Consider the following 14,004-nt stretch of genomic DNA (forward strand, 5'->3'; position numbering starts at 1 on the left):
TAGCTAACCATAAAACTGGAAATAAAACTTGAAATGGGCATAATAATGTGCAGTTTAATTAAGCAATTAAATAATTGGTGTAGAACAGGGGTCCCCAATGTGTTGATCGCGATCAAGTGGCAATTTTGGTCAATAGCGTGAAAAAATAGGAGAAAAGGGAGAAGGAGCGGTTGTACAAATAGTAGTAGTATCAGTCGAGGAAGCACTATAGAGCTCGTGCACGTGAGGTCACCATTTTCACGGAGCCATATTGCCGGTCAAAAAGAGCTGCTCGACAGTGTGGGGGACATTGAACGCCAGAAGAATATACACAACGCCCGAAACTTGTCCTGCTGTTGGTTGTCACAACAGACGAGACTGATATTCAATGAGATCATTCTATGGGATACCAGCTGAAAAGATGAGAAAAGATCGATGGATGTCAGCAATTAAACGTGATGGATGGTGCCCAACCAAATACACACGACTGTGTAGCAATCACTTCACTTCAGGTAGGAATTATTCTTCTCAATCTCAAATTACCAAGAAGTATTTATAATGCCAAGTTGGCTCATTTGAGAACAATGAGTTTTAAAACAAAACAAAACAAAAAAAATGACAGAGTCGTATCCAACGTACACTGTGGCATGTTGCAGCCACACATTAATCTTCAGTAAACCTCTCCCTGACAGACATTTTTTTTTCTCTAATATGCATTGTTCTCAAATGAGTCCAATGCGTATTTAAAAAAAAAAAAAAAAAAAACATGGGTCACACAGAGGTTTACCTAAATTCAACGTGTGGCCGCAACACGCTTCCGTGTATGGGGGCTGAAGCCTATCCCAGCGGTTTATTTTCTTTTTTTAAATATGCATTCGACTCATTTGAGAACAATGCATATTAAAAAAAACAAACATTTGTCACGGAGAGGTTTACCAAAGTTTAACGTGTGGCCGCAACACCCTTCGTTTACAGAGGAGCCGACTCGCTGTCTCCCCCCGCCCCAGTCATAGTTAATGAATGAGAGTTTGTGTAAAACCAAGCGTCATTTATTTCAATATTTATTTGTATTGAAAAAAATCTGAGCGGCTCCATCACTAAGTGGGACTTATTCTTGAATGAGAACAGATCCAGCAACAAAGTATTTGTATGCGTCCAGACTTTTCTACGCTTTCAAACTTTTCCGTGTAAATCTCGACAACTTACCAGATCCATGTGTACAGTATATCCAGTTGTCCAAGACAAGCGGAATAATGGTCCTATTTCTTATTGGTGAAATCATCGACTTCGGCATTAAATATGGGTCCTCTATGCCACGTGTCTCTCCTTTTTTAACGTCCCTTTGTTTATTATCACCTTCTAAATGTTTAACGGTACCGGACAAAACTCTGGGCGTTGTGCTGTAAGAGGTATTTTCACGTCGTCTCCAACAGACTTAGCATTGAACAATGGTTTCCTTGACAAACACTTCCGGCCAATGACGTGATTTGATGAGATAGGTGCATGAGCTCTATAGCAGTAGTAGTGGTGGTAGTGGTGGATGATGATGTTACCTGAGAGAAAGGATATCTCACTGAGGAGCAGCCATCTGTCGGCGAAGTAGAAGTTGCAGCGCAGGATGTGAGCAACGCGTCCGTCCAGGGGGAGCGAGATGGTCCGAGAGGACGGGTCCTTCAGGTCGTCCAGGGGCACCCGCAGGGCCAGGGCCGGAGACGACCACGGCTGCAACAGGCCCGGCTTGAACGTGCACTCCACCTTGTTGAACACCCGCACGCCCTGAGTGTGACGGTTGTTGCTGTGCACCTGGCGGGAGTGAGAAGGAATGAGAGTGGAGCACAATGTCACCGAGATCCTTCCATGACTCTGAGAACTAAATGGGTCATCTGGGACTGCTCGGCAGCCACAAATTGGGTTAGGCTACATAATATGACAAATATATCATATCTGTCTCTGCCCTTTTTCTTTGGCTTTTACTGGCTTCTTGGCATTGAAGCAGTAAGCGGGTGGATAAAATTATCAAAATGATTTCTGTCAAATGTTGTGGACAGTAAACATTTGGAATCATTTAACCACTTATTACACAACCCTAGTTAAAAGAGCAGTGTGTGCGACATGCCAAAATCATGTGAAGTAGATCAAATTTTAAAAAAACAAAACAAAAAAAAAAGAAACTGGGGGAAACATGTTAAATGACTTGTATGCATGCAAATGTTTGGACCACAACATTCTAATCTTTTGCTAAATAGTTCTAATTGGGAAACCAAAGACATGATGTTGATATTCATCCATTTTATTTTTACAATTGTAAGGCAGTTAATGTGACTTTTTTTCATTACAGTTAAGAGTGTTTAGAGAGTGTTTTAATAAGTCTTGTAAAATATATATTTTTGCACTTGTAGGTAGTCTTGAGATTTTAATGAAAGTGACAGTCGGACCCCAATAAAGATTACATTTCCACTCAAGTTCCCCATTCCCGACGAGACTTTGACGCCGCAGTTGGAATCAAAAGAAGAAATGAGTCAGAGGGGTCAAAAGTGTCCATCTTAGCGACACAAATGTAACAGATGACGATATACAGGCGGCGGGGGGGGTGGCGCGTCGTTAACCTCGCACTTAATTCTAAACCTGTCACCTCTAACTGGATCCACATGCCAAGCAAGCAGCTGCACCACATGTTGAGAGGCCCACGAGTCGTGCTTTGCATGTGCGTGTGTTTCAGTCAAGGTCACATTGGCTGCTTTCAATAAAAATCCCAAAAGGCAGAACTAGAGATTCATGAACCCCGGTCCTTCCGAGGGGGCTGGGGGACGCAATACATTGTGGTTAAGGAAGCACAGGTTAACACACACATGAGGTCAGATGGTCCTGCGTGTGAGTAATCTGATGCATGTTAAGTAACTTCACTAGAAATCAAGCTCACGTTCCTACTCTTGAGAAATCCACAGTGTCAAGTCAGCTGAGGTTAGTGTGGGAACCCCCCCGGGGACAATCAAGGAAATAGCCTGAGCTTAAAAAAACATTGGCAGTAAAACACCATGGGAGCATTACAAGGAAAAGAGGTGGTGCGCTGTCAAAAACAATGCATGTACAACTTGAGGATTTATTACAATAACGCAGTTGGCATGCGGTGAATCAGGACTATAATGGGACAATTTAAAAAAAAAACAGCTTGTCAGCAGAAAACATCTTGTTAAAACAAGACGTGACACACTACCTCATATAAATTTAGTACAAAAAAAATGCATTGTTATACCTTATAATTGGGGGGTTGAGAATAAAAGTTTTTTTCCATTGTAAATGACTGAAGAAAACAGCACTGTGGTTGAGGGCATTTATGGTATAATCAACTATAGATGGTGTTTATTAGGGGAGAGGCCTTTATTTTGTTAACAGAGAAGCAAAATTGTCATTTTTAAAGCACTTTCATTGTGTGCATACACCAATCAATATGCTTGCTGAAAAATTTTGATTTTCGGTAATCTAGGACATGGACAGACACGGATTGGACAGAGGCAAGTGGACTCTGCTTGTTTGCCACAGATTTGCACCTCCCCAACCAAAGAACCACAAATGCCAGACAATCCTATGCTTTATAAAATTATCCTCTAGCATTATCCTGTGGTGTCAAGTGTGTTAAGTGTGCATTTGTCCCAATCGGGTCCAAAACGGATCGGGGCCGACAATTTTAAAATGTTAAACATTCAATAATTATAAGCAAAAATCTTCATATATGCGGGGAAAGGCAACAACTCAGTAAATTGTCATGTGAAACGGAATGCAGCCAATTAAGGAGAGAGCCAACCCAGGAACAAGGAAGTGGGAGACCTCAGAAGTTGAGGACCGGCTTGGGACGCCCGAAAGTGCAATTTCACAGTTTTGTTTTAAAATCCTTGTATGTACCAGGCCCAACATACCAGTCTAAAAAGGAGAAAAAAAAAAATAAGGAAAAAAAAATATATATCTACATATATATAGGCTTTCCATCCATCCATTTTCTTTTAAGCTTATTCTCACGAGGGTCCCGGGAAGCATGTTTGTGGGATGTGGGAGGAAACTGGAGTTCCCAGAGAAAACCCACGCAGGCATGGGGAGAAAATGCAAACTCCACACAGGCGGGTCCGGGATCGAGCCCGGGTCCTCGGAACTGTGAGGCCAACGCTTTACCAGCTGATCCACGGTGCCGCCTATATGGGGTTTCAAATGGGGAAAATTTTCTGGCAAATTTCCAAAAGGTTTGCACAAAACTTTTATGGAAATTTAAACTTTTTTTTTAAACAAAAGGGGACTGTTCCATATTTGAAACTTATTAATGTAAATTTATGGGCATTAACTTAGAAAATTAGGGTAATTTCGTGGAAATTTATCAGATTCCTGCATAAATAGACTTTTTTCATAACTATCCAGCCATCTTCCCCGCCTGCGAGCCCATCACGCATCTTAATTGCGCTTCCTTTTCTAAAATTTGTTTTGCAAAACAAAGCAACGGGAAAAAAAAAAAAAAATTGAACCAAGCGGCAGCTCAGAAAAAAAAAAAAAAAAAAAAAAAACATGAAAAGCCAAGGTAACACTACGAAGCATCGCTGCTGGCTGAAATGCCTACCTCTCCAAAACAACCTTTTTTTCCAGTTAAAAAAAAAAACAATAAAAAAAAAACTCTTGCTTGAGTTATGAAACTCATTTTTTATAAGCCCAAACTGACAATCGTTAATTAACTCGTCACCACCATCAGCTGTTTGTCAAGGTCTGTGCTTACGCTAACCAAACCTGCAACCATACAAAAACTATTTCAAAGTTCACAAAAACAAAACTATGGTAATAAATGGTCTTCTATTAGATGTCAGAAAATATAGGACAGAGTAATTAGTGTATCCACTTTTTGTAACACTTTTGTGAGATTTAATTGTAAAATAAGTGCCATGGATCCTTGAGGGTTAGAAATCAGCACTATACAGACACTCCATTGCTTGATTGTATTATAAAAATGTATTTTAGAGGTTGCAGTGATCACACGACCTGCAGGAGTGTGAGCAGAGCTTCATTAGAGCCATAAATAAAGCATTAGCCTCGTGTACTCCCGTGAGGCCGCCGCGATGCTCGGCTTAACGTAATGAGGTTATTTATTCGCCGGATCAAAGCCTTAATTCAAATTTTAAAAAGCGCTTTTTAATCAGCCTCCTTATCTGTGTCCCACACATGGCAATACTTTTAAGAGTGCTTAGCAGCAATAATTCGTATTTATAGAACTTTGAAAAGCATTTTATTCATGAGTACACTTGGTTTGTGCATTAAGTTGCTGCAGAATTCAATTTTGGTCGTCTGCGGCAAAGTGCAAATGAGTTGGTGGCAGTACAAAGAACATCTGGAGACAAATCGTTATTTTTGGGGGTGTGGTTGGGGGGGGGGGCACTTGCGGCCTGAGTGGGGATGCGGGCGAATGCAGACAAGAAATTGAACAGGGAGATAACTGATTGGCAACATAACCCGACGTGTTAAGTGCTCAAAAATATACGTCGGATAACGGACAAAAAAAAAGTTCCGGTCGGATCGCAAAAACCTGATTGAACTAAAGAAAAAAAAATAATAATTAAAATGTAATCTCTGACATTTTGGTTGGCGGATGTATCACAATCCAAAAATAATGTTTTTGAACCCCAAAAGTTTAAATAAGCATTTCTCCCTGCACACGTGTGTGTATGAGAATGGTGGCAAACTGAATTCCCTCTCAAGAGGGACAATTAAAGAATTCAACTTCCTTTTAGCTCTCAAGACAATGCTGGCTCACAACTCGCTTGCCACATTCCAGAAAACCGGGAAATGTACTACCTACAACACACACGGGAAGGCACAAAGCTAAAATAGGTACTTGCAGCCATCAGAAATGTAAAGCACCTATTAAATGATACTTAACAGGCCATCTATAAGATCAATATGATAAACTATAAGACTAGATATTTCATAATATGGGCACATAAGTAATATTAACAAAATGCTGCCATGGTATGACAATAATACATGTAGCATTATTTACGGAAAATTGGCTTTTTAATGGCTTTTATATAAATGGATGCATCGAAAATAAAAATAAAAACTCAGTAAATCTAATTTACCACTTAATGTCTGAAACCTTGAGCGAGATGTTCTGAACTTTTCCAAATTGTGCCGCCCCCAACGCAGTGTTGCACGTGCCACAGATCCGCTACACCACCAAACTTAAGCCGATTACTGCCTCGAAAAATACTTCGCTCACAAAGTGCCGCCATAATGACAGACTCTAAAATACAATGAAGTAGTACGCAAAACCTTTGCCGAGGTTTTAGTACTAAAAATAGTGAATGTTTTTTTGGGAGCCACTTGAAGGTCAAGTGTCATGAAACGGATGATCTTTAGTATGTTATTAATGAAAAAACGGCAGCCGGTATGGACCCATCCGTTTTTTCACCACAAAACATGATTTTGACGTGTATGGCTTTTTGTTACCCCCGCCTTTAAAATCCTCTCGAGGGATTTGTTTTCGACAAGAAATAGGAAGTGGCAGTGGAGGCAGTAGCGCCCTCAAGTGGACTCGTTTGTTTCTATTAGTTTTACCTCCGGGATGGTAGCTTGTTGTTTCTACATCTTAGCCAAAATGCCGGCTCGTTGTATTGCTCGAACACTCGGGAGGATGGATTTATCCTTCATAAACTTGTCGACAACTTGTCGGCCGGGGTGGCTCATCGAAGCGCCAGGCCGCGGCGATCGGACAGGGAGGTGGTTTGGCCGCGTTATGTACAGTTTGAAAATATAGCGAGATCCAAATGTGTAATTAAATGATTCAATTAAAATTTATAGCACACAGAAGTTAAATGAAATTTGTAACACAAGAAATTATTCAAATTCTGTTTCGGAAATGGTTTAAAAAAAAAAAAAAAAAAAGTCAAAACATCTTTGCTGGCTGTCTCAATTTAGAGAACAGCTTGGTGACTTTTTTTGGCCCAGCTGGAAAGGGTTGACTTCACAGTTCTGAGGTCCCGGGTTCAATCCCGGACCCGCCAGCGTGAAGTTAGCATATCCTCCCCGTGCCTGCGTGGGTTTTCTCCGGGCACTCCTGTTTCCCCCTACATCCCAAAAACATGCAACATTAATTGGACACTCTAGATTGCCCCTAGGTGTGATTGCGAGTCCGGCGGTTTTTCTCGATGTGCCCTGCAATTGGCTGGCAACCGGTTCAGGGTGTACCCCGCCTCCTGCCCGTTGACAGCTGGGATAGGCTCCAGCACTCCCAATGACAGTTGTGAGGATAAACGGCGAAGAAAATGGATGGACTTTTTAAAGACACGCAGATGGAGCGCTGAACATCAACCCCCCAGTGGACTGTGCAGTGAGCATTTAATGACTTTTTTTTTTTTTTTAAACTTGCTCCAGAGGCAACATGGCTTGGGGGGTAGCCTGATACTAATGAACAGGGCAGTGCCGACTGTCTCATTCGATGGGATTCCTCCTACCGTCCTGCTGTCGTCAGGTGCAGCGCTCAACTGTGACATTATGCCACTAACAACATAGGTAAGTTGACTTTTGTGCTTTTTTTTTTCCCCCCTTATAGTGCATAATAACTATTCAATTTTGAAGTTGAGCCTCTTAATGTGATTTTACATTCTATAAGCTGTCATCCCCCGAGTAGGTTTGATTCCTTTTGGCGGATCCTTTCATCATGCCCGCAGCGTCTCAGAGCCGAGATGTGGCCCTCATTATTCAGGTGTTGAGCGGAAAATACAAAAATACACATACAGTACACGGATACATGAACACAGCCTGGCCTGGCTTTGCTTACCTGCATGACCTGGAGGATGCGAGGCTTCTCAAAATGGAACTCGACATCCACGCTGGCCTTTCCAAGAACGTCCCTGTTCCAGCCCAGGTAGTCGTACCCGGGCCACACCCTCAACTCCTTGCTCTCCATGAAGTCATCGCCTCCCAGGACGCCGTCGCAAAGCTGACCCAGGCCCCCGAACTGCACCCTGTGTGAGTAGGAGGCTCAAAGTACATAGAGTACATAGAGGGCTGGGAGATTCATAGCTTTGGTACATTTGACTTTGCTTGGGTGCATGTTTTTTTTTTTTTTTTTTTAAATAGTCTATAGTTTGGAGTTCTGACTTGGATTTCTTCCTCTAACAACATGCCTGCAAACAGGAAAAGGAGCTAGTTTACTAAAACGCATTCAGTGTTGATAATTTAGCATTGTTTTTTTTTTTTTTTTTTTTTTACAATAGTAAGTTTACAAGTACATTTGACAGTTTCTGTACAAGGGGAAGGAAATGTATATGTTAAATGTACATGCTTTGATTATCTTAGCTTGGATTTAGCAAGATTTTGATAACTTTTGAGCCAAGCCACAAATATTTTGCAGAGGACAATTTGGTTCACCTGTGCAACTTTCCATGAGAAAAGTGCTGGAGTGGGCCAAGAGATACTTTTCCACAACTGACATACGGACAAGCAGAGTTAAATTTTGGAATATCTAAAATGTCAAATCATATGGATCGTGTTTAAATACATATTTTGACAAATGGGACATGATTCCTTCAGGAAGTGCTTATTTCCATATTTGTAAAAGCGACTACAGTATTGCTATCATGACCTAACTTGGAGTTTTACTTGTTCCACAACCAAGCTCATGACTCGTGTTTTATTTAGATAGTCCATATAAATAATTGATACGCAAATCTACTACATCAGGGCCTGCCCAAAAAATACCACCTTTTATGGTCGTGTGTTTTTAAACAAATGTACTGTGTAATAAACCAGGAGAATGTAATGAAATATAAATAGATCGTCTAATATATTGTACTGTACATTAGGATAAGTTGAGTCAGAACAACTGTAATGTTGAATGTGTGCCTTTAAGGGGTGTGGCCTCGTGAATGACGTCAGGACATGAGTTATGACCTGCTGTATCTGCTTGCAAATGTTCTCCTTTTGTATTTCTGTGTTTGATTGTAGTGAAATCGAAAAACTTGTTAGACAGAGAACTCAAGGTACCCAAGTATTTTTTATTTTTATGGAAAAGTCGATGCACCAAAAAATGTGCTAGGCCTATTTTGGTATCAGATGAGGTGCAACAATCAACACATACACCATTAATTTGAAATGTCCTGTTTTTGGAAAAAGGGGTGGAAATTCAAGATTTTAATTGTTTTGCTGCTTAATTAGAAAACACTGATTTTGTGATTACTAAAATAATCCTTGGTCTCAGCCCTAACTAAGAGAAATGTAGCAAATTTGAAAAGGAAAAAACTTCAGTTTTTTTGTTTTTTAAAAGAAATAAAAAAGCTTGACTTTTTAAAGAGGCTGCACAGTGGATCAGTTGGAAAGCATTGACCTCACAGTTCTGAGGTCCCGAGTTCAATCCCGGCCCCGCCTGTGTGGAGTTTGCATGTTCTCCCCGTGCCTGCGTGGGTTTTCTCCGGGTACTCCGGTTGCCTCCCATATCCCAAAAACATGCAACACTAATTGGACACTCTAAATTGACCCTAGGTGTGAGTGTGACTGTTGCCTGTCTCTATATGCCCTGCGATTGGCTGGCAACCAGTTCAGGGTGTACCCCACCTTCTGCCACTTGACAGCTGCGATAGGCTCCAGCACTCCCCGCAGCCCAAGTGAGGATAAGCGGCAAAGAAAATTGATGGATGGAAAACTAAGTCGTGGGAAAACAAACTACAATGGAGGTTTTCATGAGGAAAAAAAATTTGCTTTTTTGGGGGGGGGGGAATATTGTATACATTTTATTTTAAGGCCATATAGCCAAGCCGTGTGTACACCCAAACACAGCAAGGTCAAAGTGACTCTCCTGCCTCCCATTAACACACATCTGTGCAAGAACACGTCTGGATCGCATCAAAACGTGTTAGCTTAACTCATAAGCAAAACATTTCGGGCCCATTACCCGCACGGCCTGAGCGAGTGCGACCCTGCCACGAATCCCGGTGCAGCGCGTCTAGTGGCCTGCCAAAACGTTATTGCCAGGAAACGCGCCTAGAAATCTCTGAGCAACTACAATAACAACGCGGGTCCCCTTTTCCACGGGGAAGGAGCTGGCCGCAATTCTGACCTTCCATCTTTGGGAAACACTCGCTTCTAATAGCTGTAACGTGAGTGCGGAGTTGAAGAAGTGGTGCTGCTTACCCTTGCTCTGTGCTGCCGTCATAGGTGGAGTCATTCAGGTAGACTGGCAAGCCTGACAGATTCATCACGTGACCCACCGGAGCCGTGTAAGCCTTTAACCCATCTAAGAGAAAGTGGGACAGAAATGGGCACCATTGAAGAAATCGCAGGAGCACACGCTGCATGTTCGGCTCGACCTGATCAGATGCTCAACTGCAATCAGCGAGGCGGGGAAACAGACGATCTGGTCCGAAACTACTCAAACAAACCAAAGGCTCCATTACTCGGGTCCACGCACCCTTAACGGTCGAGCTAATTAGGCTAAGCGGGCATCGGCAGCGCTCTGGTATACTGTACACAATAAATAATTCCTGGCAAAATATTGTTACATATTCAAGATCAGGTTTTAGTGGGCTAAATCAGTCATTCCCAAACAGTGTGCTGGGGTACATTAATGTGCCGTGAGCGCTCTTCAGGTGTGGCGTGGGAAGTTATCCAATTTTATGTAATTGCTAAAAAAAAACAAAAAAAAAAACACATTTATTTCCAAGAAATAATGTATCCTTATTCATCTATTTATGCCAGTGAGGCAAGTACATACAGTAATTAAATCGATCCATTTTTGGCGACATTTACTTTTGTTGGTGTGCTGTGGGATTTTTCAATTGCAAAATATGTGCCTTGGCTCTATAAAGGTTGGAAATCACTGTGCTAAATCATGATATGCATGAACACTGCTGAACTGTATTTGTCAATGTGCCCTCATGCTCGGTCAACCAATCAACAAACTGTTTGTTTTAACGAAGGATGCCAGCACATCCAGCAAATGGCATTGCGATTTTAAAAAAAAAAAAGTATTGTGAAATATTAATACAATTGTACAATACATACAGGTGCATGTCAATACATCAGAATTTCAGAGACTTGAAAAAATATATATGTATCTACATACCGTCATTCAATACAAAAAGTGAAACTCATTACCAACTGGAGATTCATATTCATTTTTGTTTTGTTTTGAGAGGGAGGGGGTTTAGGTCAAATTTTTCAAACTATACTTTTTTTCCCCCTCTGTTCTTTTTATTTTAAGGGGAACCAACCACGAGACCACTAATTGGCAATTTATGGAGTTTGAAAAACAAAAACAAAAAATGTTTTCCCCTAATGCAATTCTAATTTTTCAAGGTTCACCTTGCTCCCTATCTCCCCCAAATAGCGGGGATACACTGACTGTGCTGACTGGTTCAAAAGAAGCCATATTTAGACTATAGTAAACCTTATCTCCAACTCAAGACAATCAGACACGACCCTAAACAAACCCAGTCAAAGTGCGCTGACTGGTGCAAAAAGCAGCCATATATGCCTAATCTGTTGCTCCAGACGATCAGAACCGACCTGGCTCAAACTCTGTTTGGTGGAAAGCTTTAATGAGGCATTCCCCCAGCGCACAAGAACCGGACAGCGCTGCTCTACAGGCGCTGAATGATGAACGAGGGATGTTGGACGTGACTGCAGAGGAGGTGAGCTCTCATAAATACGAGTGGTTGGAGGGGTGGGGGGGTTTGCGAAGAGCAAGACTATTTATCAGAGGCCAGACACTCAAGCTGGAAAACACCGTCCTGCCTGTAAATTTGATACAATCCCTCAAAACGATGCATGGGACGGATGGAAAAACACACACTTGGAATCGTGACTCTTTGACAATCATTTTTCATCCACTGCAAAAGGACGCATGCCCACAACGTGTGGGACATTCGAAGCTCGCTTGAACCCACTTAACACCTAAAGTCCTCTAGCTTTGGCTTGTGAGAGCGCTCCGTTGTCTACTTAAGAGTGATAAACCTCTCCACTGTACGTCTTTGTGGACTCTCAATCATCCAGGTCATGGTAAAGCCTTCTTCAGTTCTCAGTTTTTTACATATCTTGCTTTTTAGATGAGCTGCGCATTTAAGATCTTGGACCTTCAGAAGAGACTTAACCTGCTTAATGAACATCTAAATACGACTACTTTCTTAGAGAAAATATAATAATTTCCGGCCTACAAGCCGGGACTTTTATTCCCCACACACTTTGAACCCGGCGGCTTTTGCGGCGATGCGAATGTGCATTTTTTTTTTTCCTAACGGCCGCAAGGGGGCACTTGAGGTAAGAATGAGACAGTGAGGTGGAATATGTGTGCCGAGGAAGTGCCTTTTACCGGTCCTGTTAGCGCTGTGCTAGCATTTTACTGTGCTAGCGTGTTGCTGCTGTGTTACTGGTGTGTCTCAGTGATATTTACCGTTAAGTTTTATTTTAACCGGCCCTGTTTACGTTAGCGTTAAACTCTCTGTGTACCGTCTTTCTTTGTAAATATCTTGTGTTTCAATGAGGGCACTTGCGGCTTTTACACAGCTGCGGCGTATGTATGTATCAAATGGTATTTCCTTTACAAATGTACTCTGTGAGGCTTGTAACTAGGTGCGCTCTGGTGGCCAGGAATTACGGTATACAAAACAGGAATATAATAGTCAGATGAAGTTTGGGGGAGAGATGACAGAATATTCTAAGCACGATGGTACCAATGTTGGGGAGGAAGTACTGTATTTACATGCAATGCGATTTCATAAATGAATCACAAACTTTATGTAACTGTAATCTATTACATTACTCAGAAAAACGTATTATTTGCATGATTACAATTTTAGTCACATTGGAAAATAGCCACAAAAGCTCAGATTGTTTCCAAATCACTTACTCCTTCCAAACGGATATTTGCGATTGGCTCTCTCCAGTCATGCGCCATTAAGCCGTAGTCTCAAATGTGACAGTTTTTTCCAAATATGAACTTGAAGCAGCACCTTGTGGTGCAATTTTTTCGATGTGACCTGACGTACGAGCGATTGATTTAAGGTGCGCTTATTCTCCACGTCTTTAAAACCAGCAGTCCTCTTACGTAATAATATGGATACCGATCTCATCAAAGGAATACATGTTCCTTCTTCTTGAGATCCAAATGAAGTTCTGACGCTGGACTTACAGACATTGCACTGATGTGTTTGTGTAAGAGTTGGTCAGTCTTGCCGATGTCGAAATCATGCCAATGCAGAAATAACATTGCTGAGGTTGTTTTGAAGGATTTGGTCCTTGAGGTGAACCAGCGTTTGTGGGTGATGAACAAAACCATCACCCTGGCCAGTTGCTTACAATAACCACTATCATGTACAAAGTAAATGAACAAAATTTTCTCACATCAGGTCACATGACATCCACCTACCCGTCCACACGCAGCCGTAGAGTTCCACTCGAAGGCAGACGCTCATGACCCTGTCGGCCAGCGGGTAGAAGCGCACCATGCGGGCTACTATGGGAGGACCCAGGTCCTTCAAAACAACGTCGTAGGTGTTCTCGTTCCCGGACACCACCTTGGCGCAACAAGTACAAATATTCGCTCACACCCACAATGTTGCTAGGCAATCAGTTTTTCATCATTTTTGGGTGTGTTTTGTTTGGAATCATTCATTCAGTTTGGAATCATTTTTTACTTCTTAATCACGATAAAATTATTTTTATATAGTGGAATATTGATTATTCATCAGTTAATAAAATTAGTTTTGGAGCACCACGCAGGTGCAGCATTAAATTACGTCATTGCTGTCGCAGAATTAAAACCAGTGGACCCTCTGAAACAATGAACAAACAGGACTGTAAATTACCAGGAGCACCCCAAAATTAATGAGCCCCATTTAACTTACGCTACTATTTGATTTTTTTTTCCTGCTTACATGTGCCTTGCAATTGGCTGGCGGTTGATTTTTGCCACAGGAACTTCTTCAAAACCTGGAGGTCAAGATTTGAAACTTACTTTTGTCCTGCTCATACCTGCATGGACCATGCACCCTTCCACCTTTG

At 41.7% G+C, this 14,004-nt stretch overlaps 1 protein-coding gene across 5 annotated transcripts in view; it reads right to left on the reverse strand.

Annotated features, from left to right (window-relative positions):
* The window catches only part of ddr1 (discoidin domain receptor tyrosine kinase 1), a 63,899-nt gene that overhangs the window by 16,368 nt on the left and 33,527 nt on the right, over positions 1-14,004 (reverse strand). For all 5 annotated transcript variants that reach the window (XM_061819702.1, XM_061819704.1, XM_061819705.1 and 2 more), the window contains exons 6-9: positions 13,370-13,517; positions 10,138-10,240; positions 7,787-7,973; positions 1,533-1,782 (exon numbers count right to left, since the gene is read on the reverse strand). In XM_061819702.1, coding sequence (XP_061675686.1) covers positions 1,533-1,782; positions 7,787-7,973; positions 10,138-10,240; positions 13,370-13,517 — 688 coding nt within the window. The remainder of the gene's footprint in view (positions 1-1,532; positions 1,783-7,786; positions 7,974-10,137; positions 10,241-13,369; positions 13,518-14,004) is intronic.

The sequence above is a fragment of the Syngnathoides biaculeatus genome, chromosome 5 (assembly GCF_019802595.1).
Source record: "Syngnathoides biaculeatus isolate LvHL_M chromosome 5, ASM1980259v1, whole genome shotgun sequence".
NCBI lineage: Eukaryota > Metazoa > Chordata > Actinopteri > Syngnathiformes > Syngnathidae > Syngnathoides > Syngnathoides biaculeatus.